The 23,451-nt window shown below is 44.3% G+C and overlaps 12 protein-coding genes across 12 annotated transcripts; 7 read left to right on the top strand and 5 right to left on the bottom strand.

The window, feature by feature from the left end:
* Nucleotides 1-475: 475 nt before the first annotated feature.
* On the top strand, nt 476-2,857 carry LALA0_S07e04896g (LALA0S07e04896g1_1; the record flags this gene model as incomplete). Its single annotated transcript, XM_022771531.1, has 1 exon — nt 476-2,857. One exon carries the CDS (start codon nt 476-478, stop codon nt 2,855-2,857), a length of 2,382 nt encoding a protein of 793 aa, XP_022629429.1.
* A 90-nt stretch (nt 2,858-2,947) lies between these two features.
* DIP2 (LALA0S07e04918g1_1) lies at nt 2,948-5,761 on the bottom strand (the record flags this gene model as incomplete). The annotated part of the gene is made up of 1 exon (XM_022771533.1): nt 2,948-5,761. The coding sequence occupies one exon, from the start codon at nt 5,759-5,761 to the stop codon at nt 2,948-2,950; it is 2,814 nt and encodes a 937-aa protein (XP_022629430.1).
* A 271-nt stretch (nt 5,762-6,032) lies between these two features.
* Nucleotides 6,033-7,568, bottom strand: TAF12 (LALA0S07e04940g1_1; the record flags this gene model as incomplete). The annotated part of the gene is made up of 1 exon (XM_022771534.1): nt 6,033-7,568. One exon carries the CDS (start codon nt 7,566-7,568, stop codon nt 6,033-6,035), a length of 1,536 nt encoding a protein of 511 aa, XP_022629431.1.
* A 334-nt stretch (nt 7,569-7,902) lies between these two features.
* On the bottom strand, nt 7,903-8,771 carry DCN1 (LALA0S07e04962g1_1; the record flags this gene model as incomplete). The annotated part of the gene is made up of 2 exons (XM_022771535.1): nt 7,903-8,685; nt 8,769-8,771. The coding sequence occupies 2 exons, from the start codon at nt 8,769-8,771 to the stop codon at nt 7,903-7,905; spliced, it is 786 nt and encodes a 261-aa protein (XP_022629432.1).
* Nucleotides 8,772-8,953: 182 nt separating this feature from the next.
* Nucleotides 8,954-11,305, top strand: APC2 (LALA0S07e04984g1_1; the record flags this gene model as incomplete). The annotated part of the gene is made up of 1 exon (XM_022771536.1): nt 8,954-11,305. One exon carries the CDS (start codon nt 8,954-8,956, stop codon nt 11,303-11,305), a length of 2,352 nt encoding a protein of 783 aa, XP_022629433.1.
* Nucleotides 11,306-11,891: 586 nt separating this feature from the next.
* SAN1 (LALA0S07e05006g1_1) lies at nt 11,892-13,649 on the top strand (the record flags this gene model as incomplete). The annotated part of the gene is made up of 1 exon (XM_022771537.1): nt 11,892-13,649. One exon carries the CDS (start codon nt 11,892-11,894, stop codon nt 13,647-13,649), a length of 1,758 nt encoding a protein of 585 aa, XP_022629434.1.
* A 298-nt stretch (nt 13,650-13,947) lies between these two features.
* On the top strand, nt 13,948-15,054 carry PEX7 (LALA0S07e05028g1_1; the record flags this gene model as incomplete). Its single annotated transcript, XM_022771538.1, has 1 exon — nt 13,948-15,054. The coding sequence occupies one exon, from the start codon at nt 13,948-13,950 to the stop codon at nt 15,052-15,054; it is 1,107 nt and encodes a 368-aa protein (XP_022629435.1).
* An 8-nt stretch (nt 15,055-15,062) lies between these two features.
* SRN2 (LALA0S07e05050g1_1) lies at nt 15,063-15,593 on the bottom strand (the record flags this gene model as incomplete). Its single annotated transcript, XM_022771539.1, has 1 exon — nt 15,063-15,593. The coding sequence occupies one exon, from the start codon at nt 15,591-15,593 to the stop codon at nt 15,063-15,065; it is 531 nt and encodes a 176-aa protein (XP_022629436.1).
* Nucleotides 15,594-15,736: 143 nt separating this feature from the next.
* TML25 (LALA0S07e05072g1_1) lies at nt 15,737-16,429 on the top strand (the record flags this gene model as incomplete). Its single annotated transcript, XM_022771540.1, has 1 exon — nt 15,737-16,429. The coding sequence occupies one exon, from the start codon at nt 15,737-15,739 to the stop codon at nt 16,427-16,429; it is 693 nt and encodes a 230-aa protein (XP_022629437.1).
* A 382-nt stretch (nt 16,430-16,811) lies between these two features.
* On the top strand, nt 16,812-21,854 carry DOP1 (LALA0S07e05094g1_1; the record flags this gene model as incomplete). The annotated part of the gene is made up of 1 exon (XM_022771541.1): nt 16,812-21,854. The coding sequence occupies one exon, from the start codon at nt 16,812-16,814 to the stop codon at nt 21,852-21,854; it is 5,043 nt and encodes a 1,680-aa protein (XP_022629438.1).
* A 52-nt stretch (nt 21,855-21,906) lies between these two features.
* MTQ2 (LALA0S07e05116g1_1) lies at nt 21,907-22,599 on the bottom strand (the record flags this gene model as incomplete). Its single annotated transcript, XM_022771542.1, has 1 exon — nt 21,907-22,599. One exon carries the CDS (start codon nt 22,597-22,599, stop codon nt 21,907-21,909), a length of 693 nt encoding a protein of 230 aa, XP_022629439.1.
* Nucleotides 22,600-22,726: 127 nt separating this feature from the next.
* Nucleotides 22,727-23,066, top strand: RUB1 (LALA0S07e05138g1_1; the record flags this gene model as incomplete). Its single annotated transcript, XM_022771544.1, has 2 exons — nt 22,727-22,875; nt 22,982-23,066. The coding sequence occupies 2 exons, from the start codon at nt 22,727-22,729 to the stop codon at nt 23,064-23,066; spliced, it is 234 nt and encodes a 77-aa protein (XP_022629440.1).
* Nucleotides 23,067-23,451: the final 385 nt, after the last annotated feature.

Consider the following 23,451-nt stretch of genomic DNA (forward strand, 5'->3'; position numbering starts at 1 on the left):
TCAAAGCTCTGAATTATTTGACACTCTACCAACCTGTTTACACTGTCTCCTCGAACAGTTACCGTATTCCACTTCACCAGCGCAACTAGAGCTTGAGCTTCGCCTTTGAATTTATTTCACCTGACAAGCGCAGTTTGACAGTGAAGGAAAGGCACCTCTTCTTTACTCTAGAAGTGCTCAACTTTCTTTCCCATCGCACACTCCGTTTCTTGACTGAACTGCGCTTTTAGTATAGCAACAAGTGGGAAATTTGAGGTTTTAATCTTGGGTAACAGAATTTATAATAACAATACGTCGGACAACGAGTGATACTACCACACTAAGCATTTGGACTGCACTCGAACTTAAAACTAGACAACAAACAATATTGACGGTTGTGAACGGTGGAAATACCCGACAACAAAATATCGTCAACATATCGTGAACACACCTACACAATATCAATAATAAAACAAAACACAACCGTACAAAGCCAATGACGTCGACTCGAGACCAAAATCGTCACAATTGGTTCAGTACCAACAACGACAGTGATTTGCTCAATTTGGACAATGCAGATTCAGCAGGATTGGATTTAGGGATCGGACAAACGCTGGAAAACAAAAACTTTGATCCCTCTAATCTGGGAATCCCAGACGCAGAGCTGGCAAACCTTTTCCCCAGCAGTTACGAGGACATTGATGATTTCTTGACACAGGAATTGAAAGACCTCGATATTCCCATGATACCGCAGAGTTTGAATCCCCGGGCTGGCTCGAGTTCACCAGCGCGCTGCGATACGGTCTGGAACCGTGACTCAAATCTGCCATCGGGAACTCCGCAGAAGTCTCACAAACGTGGACCCAGTGGAACAGCGATCTTTGGGTTTGCCAACCATAACAAACAACTCAGCCTTACAAAAAACAACTTTGACGAGAACATACTGACCTCAACAAATCAATTTGGTGCGCCAACAACCTCTTACGATGCTGATTACCAGGCTCAAAACAACAACTTGAATTCGCTAATCTTGAAGCAGCAAGAAGAACTGAGATTGGCCCTCGAACGGCAGCAGGTAATGAACGCACAATTAGAAGAGCAACTCAGAAGTAGCCAGCGCCAGCAGCAACAGCTCCAAATGGCGCTTAAAGAGCAGGAATACGCTGCACAGCATCTGACAGTCAATGTGTCACCAGCTAAAACACCTTCATCGCGAACGTCGCACTCTGGAGAAGACGGTAAAAACATCATCGTCACAAGCAATAGCAAGTCCGGTGGGTACCAGTTTCCAGCCCCGAACCAGCTAAAACAACCTAACCCAGGTATGTCAAGAGATGGTGTCATATCGCCAGTCTCAGGAACATCAATGAATGGCTCACCAAATCGTAAAAACTGTAACACACGGCATAATACACAACCATTGAACCTAAATGTCCTTAACAATTTCAGCGATAGTGGTGAAGATTATTCCAGTCCAGAAAACTTTTTTGGCTCCTCACATTTCAAACCAAAGATATCCGCCGAGACCGTTCAAAAGATGAGCAAGTATTTTGAACATGTAAATGCCAAAAGTGCGGCGAATTCTGGTCGGCGTGCAGAAAATAACAACCCGATAACGCCACAGAATAGAATACTTGTGGGTGGGATGTCCTCGACTTCCTCGTCACCACAAGCAACGTATCACCGAGCGAAAGAATCCATTTCGTCCAGCGCTTCCACTATCCCTCAACTGTGCGACGATGATGACCGTCAAAGCCATATATCTACTTCGGCAGGAAGAGGTCCAGTCGGCCTGGGAATTAGGTCCAGTAACGACGTCTCCAAGAGGAAATATCTATTGAATAAACCACCCCCGCTGGAGCTTTTACCAACAATTCCTGGCTCTTCCGAAAACACTCCAGTTAACAAAAAACACCCTGGAAATCTCGACTCTGGAAGCCTCCCTCAAAAACACATATTTCAACATACCCCTACGAAAGCTACCCTGGATCCCAGCAATGTGTCATATTCAAATTCTAGATATCCAGCCAATAGGCCTATATTTGAAACTTTGAATGAGGATCTGAGGCCACCCAGTGAAGAAGAGAGAAACTACGACGACGCTGAAGGAGAAGAAGGCACAGAAAGTGAATTCAAGTACGCCCAAACACCATCACCAATCCTGAGGTCACAGGGCCGTTTTGAAGACTCCAGTCCGTATCTTAGCCATGAGCACTGCGAGGATCATTGCGAAGATTGTGATGATCGTGGAGAGTGTCATCCGGATCTTCATGAACATTCCTCTCACCACAGCAGCCCGCTCAAGATCACAAAAAAGCCTACTACTTTGCCGCCTGGTCAAATAGACAAGTACGTGCTTGAACTACCCGACAAAAGTTTCAAATGCTTATACCCTGGATGTGGTAAGACCTTTAAAAGACGCTACAACATCCGTTCACATATACAAACACATTTGGAAGATAGACCTTACATTTGTGACTATGAAGGATGTGATAAAGCCTTTGTACGAAATCATGACCTAGTAAGGCACAAAAAGATTCATGCTGAGAAGTCTTTTACTTGCCCTTGCGGTAAGAAATTTGTACGCGAGGACGCACTCATTGTTCACAGATGCAGAATGATATGTGTGGGAGGTAAAAAGTTCAACAACATTGTAATAAAGAAATCGCCCAGGCGGCGAGGTAGACCGAGAAAAGATGGCACATTCAGTGTCACCAGCAGCCCTGTAAAGGAGTCCATTGCTCGTAATAACCACGAAACAATAGCCCTTCAGATGGAGGAGCAACTTCAGCGAGACATGATCGAAAGCGGGCTTTTGAAGCCAGCCTATTCGAACAGTGGTGGCTGGTCCGAGCAGTCGGAATGGAAAGGAAGCTGATATGCATTGATAGTGTTATCAGATATAATAACTTAATTATTAGAAACAATGTACCCATCTCATTACACTTATGCAAAAACTTGTTTAAATCTATACTAAGGTTTCAAAAACTCTCTTTTTGACCCTCTTGTCCATCACGGCAGTCTTAGTAACGTCGTCCGTGAAATCGAAGTTATGCTTCAAATTCCACTGGTTCTTGATAAATTTCAAACCCTGAAGATTGAAACCCAAATCATCGGCCTTGCTTTGAATGGACTCTCTAAGTGAAGATCTGATTTTATCGACCTGCACCTTCAGCTCTGGGTTTTTCTGCGAAAATAATTCACGGTGGTTCGATCGTATGAGGAAAAAAAGAATGCGGCATACTAACGGCAATCTTCTTGTCATGATACTCTTGTCTTCGACCACTAGGTATATGTATTGAAGCATGTCGAGGACGTATGAGAATGGGAGCACGAGTAAGGCATCTTCCAGCTGAGAGGGCTTGATTCTTACAAGTACATCCATAATGTACTCGAGCGGAGTCTTTTGAACAGCTAGCAATATGCTGTTTGGTTGCGGTATTCCTGGCTGTGGTCCTAATTTTTTCTTTTCCCAAGCCTTGACAGCCTTTTCGTATTCAGACATGGTTCTGATCTCTGCCATGCCGAGATCCATTGCATCAATCAGCTTTTCACTTGCTTTCAATGATTCAGTGGTCTGTTTGTGAACACCTGTTGCGTGATCGGCTCCTTCTTCGCTCTCATCGTTACCTTTTTGAAACATGTCGTCGCCATTCCCATCCTCTAATGAAGTCAACAGAGTCTCCTCATACGTTTCTTCGGATTCACGCTCTCTTTCTTCTTCTAAGAAAACCTGGTCGTCAGTTTCAGACCAAACACGTATACTCTGGTCATGGGAAGCAGAGACCACAGTTCTGGCGTCAGAAGAGATCGCTAGGGCCCAAACCTCTTTTTGGTGCGCGGCAAGTTTTTGAATGCACTCGAATTTATCGCCGTCCCAGTACTTGACTAATGTATCTTTGCTGCAACTGAAGAAGTTGTGAGACTCAGGTACGAAACAGACCTTCATGATGGAATCGTTGTGAGCAAATAAAGACTTGTGACAGTCACCGAAATCTAGGCCCCAGATCTTGATGTTTTTATCAGCAGACGAAGTTATCAGAAGCTTTGAATCGAATGATATGTCAATTGACAAGACGGGGAGTTTATGCCCGTACAAACTTAGGAAAAACTTCTTGGAGTCTAAGAAAAATACCTTTACCGTGTTGTCAAGTAACGAGACGGCGAGGAACTTGTCGTCTGGCGATATTTTCACCGCAAGTACATCATCGTTGAGCTCCAATGTAGTATCATGGAAAAGCTTCAACTTAGAAACAGTCTTGTTAACGGAGTCCGGAATTAGCTCTTGTTCGACCTGGAACTCCCAAAACCGAACCGTCTTGTCTGCAGATCCTGTGACAAGCCTTTTTCCATCGCTAGTAACATCCAGAGACCAGATGGCGTCTTTATGCCCAGCATCTGTACTCAGCAGCGTCGAAGAGGCCAAGTCAAATAGTTGCAATTCACCTGTTTTGGTCCCTAAAACAATAAGGGCTCCTCCTGGAAGGAATTTACAGGTTAGAGCATAGCCACACTCAAAAGTCCTTATGCAACTTTCGGTTTTCATGTTCCAGATTTTCAAAAGGCCGTTTGACGCAGTGGCTAGCAGTTTTCCATCGTCACTAATATCGACCGCACGAACATCAGTACGGTGACCTTTGATGTCGATTGAATACAGTTTTACTGGGGATGGAGTAGATGCCTCACGTTTTTTATAAGGAATGGAGTAGTAGTCAATGTTGTTGTTTGAGGTGGTTACAACAAGCTCCAATTTTGAGCTTGTCGCAGCGGCCCAGCACACTGCCCTGATTCTGAACGTTGATCTTATTATCTGGAAAGAATGCATCACAAACGAGCTATAAGAGTCTTTTAAATTCTGCTTGATTTCCAACTCGGTCAAACCTTTCTCTGCAAGCCTTTTCTCTCTTTTCTTGAGCGCTTTAGCAATTTCCTCGGAAGTCCTGAGTCTGAATATCTCGGCAGTTCTGTCAGCATTCTGCACAACGAAAAAAACAGAATTCTCATTGACGCTTAGAAACTCGATATCCACGCCTCTTTGCTTGCTCTGCTTTTCATGCATGCCCTTTTCTGTCAAGATATTACCGGGCTTGGCGTCGAAATCCAGCTCCCATATTTTGAGCTGGTTATCGGCACCTGTAGTGATTGCCAGATCGGCATGAACGCCCAAGCTCCAACATTCTCCAACATGAGCCATGTGCGTTTCAACGCATTGCCGCGTTTTCATGTCCCAAACCTTAATAAGGCCATCTTTCGATGTGCTGACTAGCCACTCTTCGCCTTGACACCACAATCCTGTCACAGAGTCCTTATGTGAGCGCAATTTGTACAGCCCTACTTCTCCAACGAGGTCCCATACTATAATATCTGAGTCCTTAGATCCCGATATCAGCCTCGTACCGGTGTTATCAAACCTCATCATTGTGATAGCTGATTTGTGTCCATTAAAATGAATTAGCACAGATTTCGAAAGTAAATCCCAGATTTTTATCACACCATCAGAGTACCCTACTGCTAAAAGATTGGTTTCTGCTTGATATTGCAGAAATGAGGACTCTGCAGGTCTGGTGGTTTTACCATCAACAGCCCCTGGTGGAAGCCCATCACTAAGGGTTCCTAATAGCTCCCCGGATTTCATAGACCAGCAATTAACATTTTCAAGTGCCCCGGTCAAAACTTGGCCTGAACCATTTCTTGTCTCCGCAGGAATCCACAAGCAATTTGTGCTGCTAGCAATGACACCGAGCACACTCTCTTGCTCGAATCTTTGATAAGACTTGACCATACTGATTCGAAGGCCAGCTCGCAATTGCTTGTTTGGTAGTTTAGCCGATTGGCGTGTAGTTCTGGATACCACCAGCTTAAAATTTTTCGATATTTGCCGATGAGCCGTGTTAGACGATAATCATTATTTTGTCCTTAAAATTGGTCCCGAGTACTCTCAGGTGAACTTTACGAGTACAGAACTCGTTACGACGCATTTCATCAACCTTCGGTCCAAGTTCTTTAAAGCGCCTGTTTCTCCCACTGGTCTCCAGTTATTTGATGAGCAACATTCATGAAAGTGAGTGTGGTTTATTTCCCGAATTTCCGCTTACGGTTTGAGCTGCCATAGCCTGAGCTGCATTAGCTGTCTTGGCAGCTTTGGCATTATTGATGCCTTGGATTTTTTGGTTGTAGCTGGTTGTAGGGTTCCACTTTCTGGTGCTTCTGACTTCATCAGCAGCATATCCAGGGACACGAATGTTCCAGTTTCTTTCTAAATGTAGCTGAATGTCACGAACATCCAGATTGTCAGATTTCCTGTGTTTGGCAAGACGACAAGCAAAACTTGTCACGTTCGTGATGAAGTCATCTGCCAAGTCAAGCAACAATTCCTCCACATCTCCATCAATAGTGGTCTCACCGTCACCTTCGTCAACTCCGACCGACTTGACAAGCTCACGCAACTTTCTTTTGGACATAACCCTTTCGTTATCTATCTCGTATGGAGGCAATTTGGTCATCACAGGAGTGTTGAGTGCAGCAGCATTCATGGCACTGCCACCGGTGATGGTGGGGCGGTTGGATCGATGCACCACAGGAGTGGGTGTCTTCTGTGTAACATTTTCTGAAATCGGAACCAAGGGATTCGGTTGCTTGAAAATGGCCTGCCTGCTAGCGGGACTGACCGTGTTGGCCAGATGTGCAGCGGCATTAACAGAGGTCACATGAGTGGGAGACCGACTGTTGACGTCAGATTTCTGTTGTACAGGAGTGTCTTTTACCTCTTGTTGAGCCTGTTGGTGAGCCTGCGTTGGTTGCACGACAGGCTGCTGGGCCGGACTATTTGCATTCACCGCACCGCTGGCTGAGGCTGCTGGTGAGTTGCCGCTTGACGCGTTAGCAGCATTGGCACGTTGTTGTTGGCTCGATGCCTGTAGAAATCGTTTGAGATGTGGATTCGAAGCAGCACATTCAATGTAGAAATTCTTCTTGTCCTCGCGAAGCTTGCGATTCAATGCCTGATAAGAGACACCAAAGCCCGTCAACTTGTTGAGTATTTCAGCCTTGTTGCTCTCCAGCTGCTTCACCATGGCCGGATTGTTTTGTCTCTTCTTGATTTCCTCTTCCAAGATTTCGATCTGTTTCTTCAGATATCCGTACTCGCCCTTGATTTTCTCGCCGTTTTCATTGAAAGCCTGCATGAGTTTACCATACGCTTCATTTTGTTGCGGGGTTAGCAAGCTCTGTATATTACGTGTCATCGGGTTGTTGGTAGGGGTCCCATTTGAAGCCTGTGAAGCTGTTGGTGAAGCTGTGCTATTATCAGCGCCTCCAGATTGCCCACCAGCTCCCAAAACAGCACCTTGGGCTGCTTGTTGGTTCTGTCTGTTGTACGCAACATACATGGCCTTGATTTTGGAAGCTCTTCTCAACAATTCCTGGCCTTGGGGTGTTGTGGGGCCTAGCCTGTGTGCTTCTTTGAAATATTGTTGGTATCGTATTGCCAAATGCTGGACGGAATCAGGTGTCAACTGTTGCGTTGGTGGTCCCTGAGCATTGTTACCACCGCCTGCTACAGGTGTACCAGAATTTTGATTTGAAGACATGGCTAGTACTACGCTAAATGATAATATGCCGTTCTGTTCGAATAACTATTGTAGTTCGTCTCGAAACGCTTAAAATCTCAAAAATGAAGATTTTATGAGCTTTCAACTCAGGATTCAATTTTACCACAACTAAGAGACGATCAATGAGCCCTTTAGACAGCTTCCAAATGCAACTTAGGGTTCAGATTCTCCTGTTTTATGTTTATTTTCACCACTTCGATGATGTTGTCGATGCTAACATTTATTCAAGTATATGAACTAAAACCTACGGGTAACTCACCAAAGACTTCGATGAGCATCAAACTCTGAAGACAACACTATAAGTGTAGGTTAACTATACGAGTCCCTGTTCTTCAAGATCCTCGTAGAACTCATCTATAAGTAGAGGCCAAGCGTCCAGCTCGTTGTATTCGCTTTTGATAGCCTCTACGGTAGAATATTTCTTTATAAACTTGAAAAACATTTGCCATACGTCACGACTGATCTTCACGTAGCCTTGGGAGCTTAAAAACACTTGCCAGAGCTCCAATAGAGTCGCCGATGGCTGCACTGCGAGTTTTACATCTGTTGAACTATCGAAAAACAGGTTCCAGTATTCCACAGCAGATTGCAACTGAAGAGCTTTCTGGTCGGGCTCGAGAATCAGACCATAAGTATAATTGTAGATGGTCTCTAGATACTCTGGACTTCTTTGTAGCCTGCCCCTTTGTTCGACAAGCGTGTTCTTGATATCCTCAAAAGTGTCGCAGAAGGCCGAGTGCCATCCTCCGACGAATTGATCCTTCGTGATCGGGTCTTGCAGACTTTTGCAATTCAAATCGTGTGCCAGACACAGTGTTGCAGGGTCTTCGAGCTCGAATCCTAAATCTTCTACAAAACGGACCAGTCCGTCCGTGTTCATCTTCGCGTCGCTCTTGTCGTCATCGTTGTACTTCTCGAAAAGCTCTACCAATTGCTGCGATACAATCCTGATGTCCTCCACAAATCCATTTTCGAAATTGTCATAAAAGGCATTCAGAGCGTAGCTCAATTCTCCGTTGTTGTTCGAAAGGAATTGGCGGGCGGTCTCTCTTGAAGATTTGGTCAATGCAATAAACTCATCCACATCGTCATCTCTCTATCAAATAAAGGTGTCAGTAACCACAATTTCACGATATAAATCGCTCAAAATCATTGTCTTTACATTCGCCACGCACATACCATTTTAGTTAGATCAGATTACTTTTTTAGAAGCATTGTTGTATAATCTTTTGTCTTCTTTCAAGGGAAGCTCATCGCTCATAGATGTGATTTAAATTTGTACATTAGAATAACCTAATGACATCTTGTAACTCTTGAACAAGATGAGGTAGGATATAACAAGATCTGGATCGTCTTTGAGGTCGATGGATGAATCAGAAGAGGGCAATAGGTTAATTGCAAGTATACACAATGCCTTGGGTGACCACGACGTCAATTTTGGCGACGATCTGGATGGTGTATTGACGTGGATCAATCCAAACGATCCGGACAGTAACCACCAGCTAAGGCCTCCTATCCTTAGAATTAAAAAAGCGGTGAAAACTTTGTTCAACTTTAAAGATGTTGATGATACTTTTTTTGAGTTGCTGCGTCAGTTTCTGATTTACCAGACCCGTAGACACTTTTTCGCTAACTTCGAGGCATTGCTTAATTTCAAAGATGTGCAAAAACTAGAAAAGTACTACGAATTTCCTCTCAACTTTGTGGTTGTTTTCAGTGCCAGCGAATGGTTGGACGAGATCAATGGACTCCGCGGCTACTTGGTTTTCAGCCATCCTATCTTCAAGCAAAACGTCATGCTACGATTAAAACAACTTTTGATTGAAGACGACTTTGAAATGGCTCGTAAGGTCTATGAATGGCTTTGTCAAGCAGAGGGCAGGCCTCTCACAACGTTGCTGATCGATATTATATTAGTTAAAGTTCAGATGTACGCTGCTGCCCAAATGGGTGCTGTGTGGACCAAACGGTTTGTGATCGTTGAGACCTTCAATTCGTTCATCAGTTCTTATTGGGGCCCATTGAGTGAAATGTTACAGTGTGCAGAAGACGATCATGCAGTCACTCAGGAAATTTATCAATGTTTTGAGCACGAGTTCATCCGCATACGAACGCAACAAGTGTTTGAGGTCTTTGTTACAGAGTATCCTGTATCGAAGCCAACATTACTCGAACTCCGAAGTGTCTTGAAGACGCCGTCGAGGTACACAAAGCTCATCACTGAACTTCTGTACCATTTTGAAGCCAAAATGCTAAAGCCCAGTGTAACGACTGCAGAAATCGTGCTATCTTATGTTAAAGCCATAAAAAGCATACTTACTGTGGACGTGTCGTTTCGATATTTTCGTTTGTTGACCGAATTCGTTCGGCCTTTTCTCAGTGAACGACGGGATACAGTCGTTACTTTTCTCTACGCTCTGCTTGGACTAGGCTCTTCGGAATCTAAAGGAACAAGCCAAAATTCGGAGCATACCAGGATTGCAGCCCAACTTGCCGAAGAATTAATGGATTCTCATAAGCCCATAATGAATTCCACTCTTGAGGGCGGGATTCAAATGCTACCAGAAAGGTCACCTGTTTTGAACGCATACGAACCTATCTGTCAACAGGTCTTCAACTACTATCTTCACTGGACACCTGAGCCTATGGACTCGATACAAGCGAGCAGTGACGATGCTTTGATGAGCAAAAGTTTGTTTGACATCGTGGTAGACCTATTCGAATCCAAAGACGTCATCATAACTGCTTTTATTACTTTATACACCAAGAAGCTGCTTGATCTCAAAGGCTATAAATTGGAGCAAAACTGGGCAAAGAGCCTCAAGCTCTTGAAGCAAAAATTCAACCTCAAAAAGCTTCCTGGCAGTCAAGAAATCTCCAATGTCAGTAACATCGATGTTATGTTACGGGACATCAAGCATAGCGAGATGCTGTGCTCAGATCTACACTCTTGGGCCAGCTTGAACCCTACCATCTTCCCCAAAATCATATCTTATCTGTTTTGGGGTACTTCTCAAGAGTTCTGTATGCCTTCTAAAAATTTAAGACTTCCTCTGGCTCTCGAGCAGGACCTTGAGAGATACAGAGAAGCTTACTCGGACATCAAAAAGGGTCGAAAACTTAAAGTTCATCAAGAGCAAAGCATTGTAGAGGTGAATCTCACATTTGAGGATAAGCGTACAGTGAAGTTCGAAGTACCACTCAAGAGGGCTGTCGTTCTGTCATGTTTTTCCGAGCATGAGGAATCAAAGGGTCTAACGCAAACCCAAATCATTGAGCGCACTGGGGCAAGCGAAGATGAGGTAGTCCAGGCGCTTCAATTTTGGCGTAACGCTTCTGTGCTTTATCATGACGAGCAGCTTGGTGTATACAAACCAGTAGAACATCTGGAAAGTGAAAAAACTAAAGCCTTGACTGACACTGAAGATTCTGAGAGCATTGCAACCGGTAAAAATAGTGAATTTCACCTCTCTGTGGATTCGCAGCAAAGGGAGATCACTGATGCGATGGAGAAGGTCTGGCCATTCATCAAGGGCATGCTGACCAACCTGGGGACCATGAAAGTGGACAAAATACATTCTTTTTTGAAAATAGCTGTGCCGAAAGAAATTGGATTTGTGGCGACAGTATCCCAATTAGAAGTGTATTTGAACATTCTGGTCGATGAAGGAAAACTAGTCAGTAATGCGAATGGAACATTCAAGCTGGTTAAATGAATGCAAACCAAGGTACATTGTTAAAATTCGTTTGGTATTTACTGACATCCCAAAGAAGAGGAAAGAAAAAAGGCTTTTTTCACGGCCAAACTTTGGACAAATTTGATCTCCAAGGTTTCTTCAACATTGTCCTAAGTTTGACTGAATCGTTCAACGTCGCACTTCAAGCTGGTAAACGGTTATTCTTTTCGTGACGTCGGCTCAACGTGCGATAGTCATGGGATCAAGTATACCCGTTCGAGGCGATCACTCTTGACAAATAAGAGGTTATACTACCCGTTTGAATAGCCTTAGCAATCAACTACCGAAGATCTGTTGATCTGGAGCGAGTAATACGGCCTTCAAGCCTACTACCCTGGTAACTCACTAAGTAAAAGCTTCCTAAGAAGTTTCGGCGCAGAAAAGGCTAAGAAAATCCAGTTTTCTAGCATCATATTTGAATTCTTCACACTAAATTCGGTCAATAGAAGTGACGTTCGTCGGACTTGCACAAAGATTACGCTCTTTTCTCCACTCAGTACGTGTCAAGATCACTAGTACCTTCTCAAACTGTCCTTCACTAAATTCTGCAACATCTGAGAGAGGAATGGCGGTTGGAGACAACGATGAACCACAGAGGCCCGATCCGTTGGCTTCTAGTGGTACCCCTACTGGTGCAAATAGCCGGCAAACAAGAAATGTCACAGTCACAATACAATATGCTGTTTTAAATGGGGGTAGACAGAATGGTGGTGATGACAACGATGAGACGGTAAGCAGAGTCCCGTTTGTGTTGAATTTTACGGATGTTCCGCCATCTGCTACGCAAGAGCGGTTGGAACAGGTGGTAGCCTTAGCCTCTAATTTGGCTATCAACAGGCTACATACTAGGTTTAATCGTCCTAAAGGTATTACTAAAGAGGCATTTGAAAAATTGCCAGTATTGGGCTTGGACAAAGTGCCGCAAGAAACATGTAGTATCTGCTACGATTCTTTTGAAGAAGAAGTGCTCCGGGAAGAAGAGAGCAGAGAAAGCAGGAAGAGAACTTTGGACTCGGAAGGAGATATTTCCCTTGACGCCACAAAACGACAGAGGACGCCATCTGAAGCACCGTCACAGCCGTCTTACGTAGAGCGAGATCATCAAGAAGGAACCTCTCAAAACTCGAATCACTCGGATTCTGATGTCAAAAACGTACCATCTGTGAAATACAAGCATTCTCCCGTTCAACTTCCTTGTGGTCATATATTCGGACGGGATTGCATAAGAGAATGGACTCTGGAGCACAATACATGTCCAGTTTGCAGAAGACCTATTGTCGATGCTTCGGGCCTTAACAGTCCTCCGCCTAATGAAGACGAAGACAGCTTTCTCGATCAACAAACCCTTGAAAGGATCAGATTGCTTCTGTATGGTCCATTGGCCACGGGTGCAAACGACACAAATCGTCCTGGACATGATCCAGCGCCTCCAGCGCAAAGTCCACTATCAGCTGCGGAGGGAGCTGGGACGAATTTCTCACCAAGAGCAGAGCCTATGAACGCTTTGGCTAATTTCATTGTTTTCAGACCAAATCGCAGTCCTACCACTAATGACATGGAGACAAATCATGGTTCGCCACAGGCTCCTCCTATACCAAATGGAACTTCTGCACCAGCAAACGCCGGTCGGAGTCCACCTCTGATTCTCAACGGTGCAAGACCAGGCGGAATAGGATTGATGCCTATAACCTTCATTCACTTACGTGGGAGATCTCCCACGCGGCCACAAAATGCACCAGAGGAGGCAATGTCCGTTACAAGTGGCTCTACAGATACTGGGGTGCCTCATCCTGATAACGCAGCTTCTCAAGTTCCTCCGATCACCACTGACACATCTCCAGAAACGAACAGCTTCATTTCATCATTGAATCATATCTTCAATATGAACAACAACGAAAGTGCGACACCATCCACTGAACCACAAAGAGACACAACAGCTGAGTCTGCTTCCAGTACTAATAACGACCGAAACGAAGTGGAGCCACACAACGCCCAGCCAAGCGGGAACACCACCACCACCACCACCACCACCGCCGGAGGCCAGGGTCCAGAGCGTCGTCGAGGTTTCAATCTTAATAGTCTTTTGGGACTCGCTCGAAATTTTAGTACTTTCAATCATCGCAGGAATGATTCGGATCAACTTTTCAGTACTGGTGTGGCTAGCCGGAGAACTCCAGACGGTGTCTCCACCGTAAACTTCAACGGCCAGATGCCTAATCCAGAATCTCAAGAGCAGGGGCAGGGACAGGAGTCATCCCACCAACAGCACGATGATGTACAAGACTCACCTGCTTCCCACCGAGCAGAGAACTCTTCAAGATGACAATTCCAATGATATTTTCTTTATTAAATTGCCCTCTCGCCAATTGGCAGCGATTTCAACCCCACAAACCACCGTTCCCGTTCAATGCATATGAATCGCTTCAATCCGATCTCTCCACGTTATATAAAGATGTTATCTCCTCGTGTATATCTCACCTACTTGTTTTAGTTTACTTTCCTCTACTATCAAATGTAATTATGAAGGTATAATGATGTACACCTACGATCTTATACGTCAAAATGGTGCTAACGGCTTAGAATAAGGAAAAGACCTGGCAAAACAGAGCAGAGAACTCACAATGTTACGATATCATATGCAAGGCTTTAGTGGCTATGGAGTTCAGTACTCACCTTTTTATGATAACAAGCTAGCGGTAGCTTCCGGCTCCAATTTCGGACTTGTAGGTAACGGTAAACTATATATCTTAGATATTGATAGCCAAGGAAGGATACTGGAAAATAGGTCATATTTGACCCAGGATGGGCTTTTCGACGTTGCTTGGAATGAACTTCATGAGAACCAGGTACTGGCAGCGCAAGGAGACGGATCGCTTAGACTTTTTGATATTTCTCTAAATGAATATCCGATTGCCATATTCCAAGAACACGAGAAAGAGGTCTTGAGCTGTAATTGGAATTTGATCAACAAGGATCTGTTTGTGAGCAGCTCCTGGGATGGCACTATCAAAGTATGGACCCCTGCAAGAAACAATAGCATGGCCACTTTAGTCCCAAAACCCATGAAAAGACACAATGCGGTCTTGGCGCATCAAGACGTGCCAATGTCCAATCAAAGGCAGCACAGTTCACTTTCTAAAAACAAGAAATGTATATACCAGGCTCAATTCTCGCCTCACGATCCCAACACTGTTATGTCGTGTTCCGGTAATTCTTACGTGACGCTATTTGATCTACGCCAACCACCTGTTTCGAACCAGTACAGCTTCTTGGCGCACGGTGGCATGGAAACGCTAACATGCGATTTCAACAAATACAGGCCCTCCATTGTAGCAACGGGAGGCGTTGACAACATGATAAAAATTTGGGACCTTCGCATGGTTCGCAAGATGAGCATTCATTCACGGCAACCAATGAGTGTGAATGAGGTCGGTGGTGGGCATGACCTAGCCGTGAGGAAAGTGTCTTGGTCACCACATCACTCGGACATGTTTCTGTCCACGTCCTACGACATGACTTGCAAAGTATGGCAGGATCTCAGCACCGATGGCCGCAGACCAACCGGTAGAACCAACAGCGTAGAACCAGCAAAGGGCTGTCGTTTTGTGTTTCCGCACCACAGCGAATTTGTGTTTGGAGCAGATTGGAGTCTGTGGGGCCAGCCCGGCTACATTGCATCTACGGCATGGGACGGTGACGTTTGCATATGGAACGCTTTCAAAAGGTGAGTCTCACCTCAGCTGTGCTGCCAACAGTACAGTATCTCCCTTTTGTGATGATGCCGATTTCGGACTTTCAAGTACTGGGCGATGAAATTGTCAATTTCCAGGTCACGGTTCGATTCCAACGCTGCAGCCTGTGAATCCAGATCTCCCAGCTCTTTTTGCATTTTCAAGCCCAACGCTTGGTCACTATACGTTGTGGCCATCAAAGTATTCAATTTGGCCCAGCTGCTCTCATATTCGGTTTCCAGCCTTTCGACCTCGCTCAATTTTTGTTGCAAACGCTCACGACGCTCCTCAGTGCTTTCAAATCCTTCCAAAAGCAGATTGAGTTTTTTTTCCAGCTCTGAATTGCTGTTTTCCACGTCCTGACAGCTCTCAAATCGCATCACATAGTCCGTCAAGTGTTCTCGATCTTCTGAGGCCAATTGCGCGATCACCTTCGCTGGAACCAAGTTTATATTTTCAGGCATTTCACAGTCATCCTCAGCAATGTTATTCGTGCTGTTTCCAGTTAATCTAGGTGGCAAATCAGGTCCTTCCATGTCGTTTTCCATGTCTCGATGATATTTGACCAAGCTTCATGTTGGTCAATTTTAATTGATTATTCTACCCTGGTATAAGGTAAACTATCTGTTCAGTAAAAGGTTGAAGGTATAAACTCACACACACCTGAAAGAACCAGCCAATGTCTAGCATAAGTGCCATCAGAGTTGCTGCTCGGGTCCAACCTGCTAAGCAGGCGGTGATTTTCCTGCATGGTCTAGGTGATACTGGCTCAGGATGGTCCTTCTTTGCTGATTTCCTGCAGAGAGATGCTCTTTTCAAACACACGAACTTTGTGTTTCCCAACGCACCAGTGCTAAGTATCACTGCTAATGGAAACTACCCAATGCCAGCGTGGTTTGACATCCGTGAATGGGAGGAAGTGCAATCAAGGCCAGATGTTGATGGGTTTCTGAAGTCTTTGGAGACAGTGCGTAGATTGATAGATGAACAGGTGGAAAATGGGATTGCAGCGGAAAACATCGTGGTGGGTGGATTTTCACAAGGTGCGTCTTTGGCACTGGCAAGTGCGGTCTCGCTGCCTGTTAAAATCGGCGGGTTCGTTGCGTTTTCGGGCTTTTCCATGATAAATAACAAGCTGTTGGAGAACAAACAGTCGATCAACAAAGATACGCCCGTTTTCCACGGACACGGGTCTGTAGATCCTGTCATATCGCTGGATATGGGACAAACGGCTCAAAAGTTCTATACGGGACCCGGTGGCCTTACAAACTATACTATGAAGGTGTACCCGGGCATGCCACATAGTACTTGCCAGCAGGAAATTGACGACGTGGTGAGTTTTCTACATGCCTCGTTGAAACTCGAAAAGTGAGGACTAGTGGATTGGGGGTCAGAGTTAGGAGGACTAGTGTTTGAATGTTGTACGGGAGATGAGAAAGATCTGATCACGTGGATGGATATCAGGAACCTTTCCTCATTACATAATCGTATTTTAACACGTGATGAAATATGAGTATGTAAACTTTTTCTTACCAATTTAAAAATCAAATATCACATGACCTGATATTTTCCATTTTCATAATCATTTCCTTTACCATACAAATTCCAATTTGCACTACCCATAAACTCGACTCGAGCTCGAACAAAGACACAGTTTAGAACACATCATTGTTCGTCCTGTACTGATTTCGTTGAAAGATCACTAACGTGTTTCAATTTGCGCTTTCAAAATTTCTAGGCCCTCCAAAAACGCAATGTCGGTGCCCCTCAAGCCTATTTCAATTGACTTCAATAATCGACAATTGGACGGCAAACAGAAGAAGTTCCACGCAAGCATCGAACGCGCCTTACAGCATTTCGATTCGGTTACAGAATGGGCAGATTACATCGCCAGCTTGGGTAAGCTACTAAAAGCACTGCAAAGTTGGACACCTCAGTTCCAAAACGTACGATACTATGTTCCTTTCCCCTACCAGGTCAGCAGACGATTGGCTTCGTCCCTGTCGCCGAACTTACCATCAGGAGTACATTTGAAAACAATTGAAGTGTACAGCATCATTTTTGACAAAATCGGAATAGATAACTTAAGCAAAGAGTGCAATATATGGATACCGGGACTCTTACCATTGATGTCGTATGCTTCTATGTCCGTGAAAGGTCCATTGATCGAACTTTATGAAAACCATGTGGTTCAAATGCCAGCTTCAACACTGCGGTTGATACTGAAGCCTCTTTTGGCCAGTCTTTTCCCAGATATCGATGACGAAAGCAGCGAATCTCAGCCTGCCACACTGGCTCTGATCGAAACAATTCGAGAAAATGCTGCTGACGAGTCTCTGTTCTGGCAAAGCTGCTTTATGATCATGATAAATAACAAGGAAAGAAGGCCAGGCGGCCTTGCGTGGTTGACTAAATTCCTACCCTCTTTTAATGCCGTCCCTCACAAAATCCGCCGCCAAAATGAAGAAGTATCGTCACCGGAGGATTCTATTAACGACCAGGATAGTACTAGGAGCAAACGTGACTCGGCGCTCAGGCTTCTGCTGCCGGCAGCAAAGGATGTAGTGCATCCCGAACCTGGCCTTCTCATCAGATGTTTAGTGAGCTGCTTGGCTGAAGATAGCGAACTGCTTATAAAGCGAGGCATATTGGACTTACTTCTACAACGCATTAACCTAAACTCTCCAATACTGCAGCAATTGGCTACAGAATCAGATAAAACTTTGCTTATGATGAGCTGCTGCAAAACTATGCTCAGTCGGGACATGTCAATAAGCAGAAGAATATGGAGCTGGTTACTTGGACCTTCGTCAGTCGCTGCAACCAACTCTCAATCAAGTCCTTCAGATGACTATTTCCCACGCTATGGTGAAGCTTACCTGCTTGCAGGGCTCACCGAGATGATAAAACACGACCAGCAAATACCAGACGCTTACAAAATTTGTCTTACCATAATGGATCGCTGGGAAATTGCATCACATATCATACCGAAGGTTTTCATACCATTGATGAGCGCAGCTTTCCGTTTTCAAAATAACGACGCTATCATGAAAAATGCGTCCGAATTCTTTGACTCCGTCGAAACGCATATAATATGCAGTCACCTTTTTCAGTCGACTGTTGAGAACAACAATCTAGGCCTTTTTATCTTCGTACTTTCACGGTTCAGGGTCGGCCATGATGAGGAAATCGTTGTGCGACATTTGCCGCTAATCCTGCTCGCCATCCTCTGCAGACACACAAGTTTTCATGAGGATGAATTCAACGCAATTTGTGAGCTTCTCGTCTCAATAATTCCAGAAAGAGCTCTTCTACCCATTGAACATTCGGAGCTTTCGAATGCATCAGGTGTTACAGATAGGGACGAATACGGAGCTGTGGCGGACTATTACTCAAACTTTTTGAGTTCAACGAAAGCACCGAATATGGAAGATTCATCAGATGTTCTACCTCCATATTCAGGGGCAGATCTAACTCTACTCATTGTTGTAAAGATGAGAAAATGCCTAATCTACTACTCCAAGAACGGCTACCGATTCAACAAAAGCGTTGAAATATTTCTGCAGCTCGAAAGTAAAATTCCTCAAAGAGCAGACGTCTCACCTATATCTCGACCTCTAGAGAATGACGCCTCCGGCTCAAACGATTTATCGAAACCGCTGACGGACACATTGTTCGAAATAAACGCTGACTCGACCTGTGGGTCCAGCGACACTGTCTTCGGTTGGGTAAAGATCTGTACAAAATATCTTGCTCCCAAACTTCATGTTATAGAGACTGCGAAGATCTCCAAGTTATTGGTTTCCAACCTTTGGCCCTTTTTGGTCAATTCCGATGCCCAAATTGAATCAGTCGAGTGCTTGGATCAATTAGCGGTTGCTTTAGGATCGAAGTTTGTGGAAAGTGCGCTGTCGTTTGCCTTCGTCAGAGAAACAGACATAAATATGAAAACGAGTGCGCTGGATGCCATTTGGATTCATTCCGAGGATAACACACCTATCATTCGCAGGCCACTCGAATTGGTTCTCGATGAACTTTTTGATGATCAGGACCCAAATTACCTTACAACATCGAGATGGATCACCGGAGTCGTAAAGCAAGGTTCTGCCAACAAATTATATCACATATTATGTGAAAATCTTCTCAGCAATGAGTTGATTTACAAGGAAACCCTGGGTGAATTGGATGACATTGACTCGTTCGTTTATTCTTGTCAAATCCTTATTAACGTCCTGAGTGTTGACAGTCTTCTTGTTCAGAAGTCTTTCAAGGCAGAGCGAACCTCTATTCAATCCACAGAGACGTGGAAAGGCGATGACATATCAAATTACAAAAACCTCGTGGTCGCAATAATAGTTAAGTTCTTGGGTGCGAAAGAAAATCATACGGGCAAGAGCGTTCGCACAGTTTTACTATTGCTTGATATTCTGTTGGACGGAACCGAACACAACTTTCAGCACATTGTAGTATTTTTGCTAGAGCTGACGAACAAGCAATTTGGGGTGGGCACTCAAGAGTCAGAGTTGATATCTGTGTCTTTACTTCACCTCATTTCTAAAGTGTTAAGGCTTTCACATGAAGAGCACATTGAGCTGGGAATTTTTAATGACGACAAGTCCCAATTACGCTACATCGATTTTTTGGTCACTGGAGTTTTGAGCATGAAAAGCCCATTGATAATTTGTTCGTACGTCAAACTTTTATCGGAAAGCCTTGTGTACTTCCAAGACTCCATTTTTTCCATCATATTGCCCTTGACGACATCAATCACAGAGCGGATAAAAGAGCTGTTTGGCAATGACGCGGAAAGAGGCCTGCGATACCAATCGATAGCTTACCTCATGAGTGGGCTAAGAGAACTAATGGAAGTTTCTCACAGCTACCTAGCGGCAGAGGAGAGTGGGGGTGCATCTCACTACAATTCTTCAAGAAATGATTTCTTGCAGAGCGTGGTAGCAAATGTCTTTTCGAATGAAAGTACCGATGAATCAAAAATAAAGCACGAGCGTGAAATCATCATACAGTCATTCAAGCTTGTTGTTTCCTGCTGTTTGCAAGTTTGGACTTGGTCACACTTTTATTCGAAGTCCAAAGAAAATGAAAGTGGCAGAGACGAGTTCGATCTTTTCGAAGAATCTCTACATCATCAAGCCTACAAGTATAAATCGCAATCTAAAAATCTCCTGATTGCGATATTTGCTCTCGAGCCTTTGGAAGTGCTTGAAGAGTTTATATCAGAGCACCCTGACAACGTTAGTTTGACGCTCATACACGCTCTTGATGGCAACAAGCCAGCGCTAACCTTACCCCACCTGTTTCAAGGCATCGTGTATCGATGTAACAAACTATCGACAGTAAAATTCTCAAATACCACGCCTTCGAGAACAGCGCCCAATCCTCTATTAATGAATCAGCTCAGTGCAAGATCAATGCTAAACTTTATCCTCGAATATCTCGCAACTTTGGAGAACGCTGCGGTGGAGGACTTGTACGATGACTTCATCTTGCTTATAAAGGAGATTTCGAGTTACTCTCAGCATTATAAGAAGATATCATGCTTAGTTCTGAAGACTATTGCTCTTGTAAGTGAGAAAATACACAATACCAGATTTGGTGAGGACAAAAAGGTAAGGAGAGAGCTTTCCGACATTTTCAGCAAATATCTCCCAAGCGCGCTCAACGAAGATTTTAATATTGCTGATATCTCCACGTACAATGACCTCGATTATGTTTTTTCAAGACTGCGGTTCATTATTGTTGATTTTCCAGCAGGAGACAAGTGCATTGCGGCTATCGCTTTAGTAGCTCAATCTGAGGTTTTTGCTAGCGTGAAGAGGCAGCATCAGCGTGTCCCAACACATGTTCTGAAGCTTCTTCTGACGATTTCCAAGATTGGAGGCAAGTCAAAGGCTCTGAGGACTCTGATCAATGACGTTTTCTCCAGCGACAGAAGATTTTGTCTTCTGGGTGACTATTCTCCCTGGAATGAGGTCATATTCGAGTGGTCGAACTACCCCGATAACAAGGATAAATTGATCAATGAGCTAATCACGTCTACCAGTGTCAAAGCCAATGCTTTGGGTCCCAACATTAATCCTTTTACGGCCTGGAGTGAATCTGAGATCGATACTAAATGCCACAACATTATCAGAATTGGTTACCTCCTTTTGATCTCTCCTCAAGACCACTATCTTTTGCACTTCAAGGACTTAATGAATCAATTAGAGCAACATTTAGTCTCGGAGGAAGCTCAAATCAAGTCATGTTGTTTCCTACTCTTGAGGTGTGTGTTACTGCAGTTTTCGGCAATGCACTTTGCCGAGTATTGGAGTATGTTGTCCTACAGCTTGCAAATGGGGTTTCAAAAATTCTATGAATGTCTGCAGATGCAGCAAGACGTAGAGCCTAATGTGATTTTTCAGGTTGCTAAAAGTGTGGACATGCTGTTGACCTTAAATTTTGAAGAATTTTCTGCCAGTTACGAGTGGCTTTTCGTGATCGACACTATCAACTGTATTTACAAGACGGATCCTTATATCAGCTTGGCTGATGAAATTAGCGATTGCAAGGACTTTGCAAAAACGGATGCCGGCGAATTCGATGTTGTGGAGGGTTCAAAGGACAGAGTTCCGCTACTACAGGGAGTACATGCTATTCAGAAACACACGCAGCTAAGAAAGTTTTTCCACACCGTAAGTTATGCACATTATGAGGAAATGTATGCGTTGAAAGCAGTGGGCTGGAAAGCGTGTTGTGATGACACCTTTGCTGATATATTCGCTTTCATAATGACTTAGTGGGAGAAACAACAGTGACAAAATGTGCATGGAATGATATTGAAGAAGAAAACTAACGGTGAAATCTATAAATACTGAGGACCTCCCAACCGGCTTTGCGGTGTTCGACCAACTCACTTTGCCAGCCTTGTTCCTGCATGTGCTTGACCACATCCAGAGGTTTATTCCTCGCGCAGAATAGAATGTATGCCACCCCCTTAGCAGACAAAAAGCTGTCCAGATTATTGAGTAGCTGCCAAGTGACAACCATCCCGTCATCACCTCCTAGGAGCGCGAGATCCAGCCAATCGTCAGGTCGCTGCTCACTTGCTACCTTTGTTGGGTCCAATTCCCAATCCTGCGGTACTGCTGGGACTGTCTCGGCCGGCACATAAGGCGGATTGAAAACCAAGAGGTCGATTTCTTGCTCACGTATCGAATGCACCAGGTTCGTGCGTACGGGACTAAAAAATCGCTGTCCACATTCGTTACGTTGCACCGTGCCCACCGTGGACTCGAGAGCCCACGGATTAACGTCTGTGGGAACATATATAGAATATTTACTAGGTATATTGTTCTGCATCATAAAAGTCGTCACAATCCCGGATCCACAACCGACCTCACATACCAGGTTGACACCTTGTGAGCCCAAAAACTGCGTTAAAAACGCCCGGTCTTTTTCCAGCGCATCCAACAAGAGGAAAGAGTCCTCAGACGGTTCGTAAACTTTGTCGTAGTCGCATGAAACGTGGGGTGTTGGCAGCATTATCAATACTTTTTTGTAGGTTCAAGTTCTACAGTGAATATATAAAATTCATCTCATCTCATCTCATCTCACCTATAGTGATAATACCTCGAACTATCACCATTAAATCAAAACTCATCGAGTAATTATGAAGCTAACGGTCAAGACTCTCACTGGCAAAGAAGTTGAAGTTGTGGTGGACCCGCAAGACAAAGTTTCCCGTATCAAGGAGTATCTAGAAGAAAAAGAGGGTATTCCTCCATCCCAGCAGAGGCTCATTTTCCAGGGCAAACAAATGTATGTTTTACAGTGAGAAGAAAGCTTCAGACGTTGAACTCAAAGACATTGTGGTCATTGATTCGCAGCTACTAACGAAAAAAGGTGGTTTCCACTACCGCTACAGTGATGACGAAATGACAGTATCGGCTTCCAACTTGACTTCTGGGATGCAATTGCACCTTGTTTTAACGCTGCGAGGCGGATTTTAAGGAAGACGAGCATAGCTCAGAGAAACTACGTTACCTTAGAATGGTTGTGTGACGTTAGAACTTTTAAGAGGTTGTTTTTATTTTTCGAATACTCGCAACAGAAGTAGCATCCATTCGAAACTAGTATCATTAGATAGCCACATTTATGAAGACGCTGAAATAGCTCTGCAAGATTCAAAGCGGGTTCTTATTACTGTTACATCCAGTGAATTGCGTGAGTCCTGTCGAGATGTGGATATCGTCTAAATTACTATGGCATATACTACGTAAATGACATCGAAATATTTGAAGCTCATCTCGAATTCAAATCTTGCAGAGAAGGAGCTCCGAGATCGCTTTCTGACCCATTTTGAGCCTCTTCTTCACTCTAAAGCTGGCTCACAAG

Source organism: Lachancea lanzarotensis, scaffold LALA0S07 (genome assembly GCF_000938715.1).
Source record: "Lachancea lanzarotensis genome assembly LALA0, scaffold LALA0S07, whole genome shotgun sequence".
Lineage (NCBI taxonomy): Eukaryota > Fungi > Ascomycota > Saccharomycetes > Saccharomycetales > Saccharomycetaceae > Lachancea > Lachancea lanzarotensis.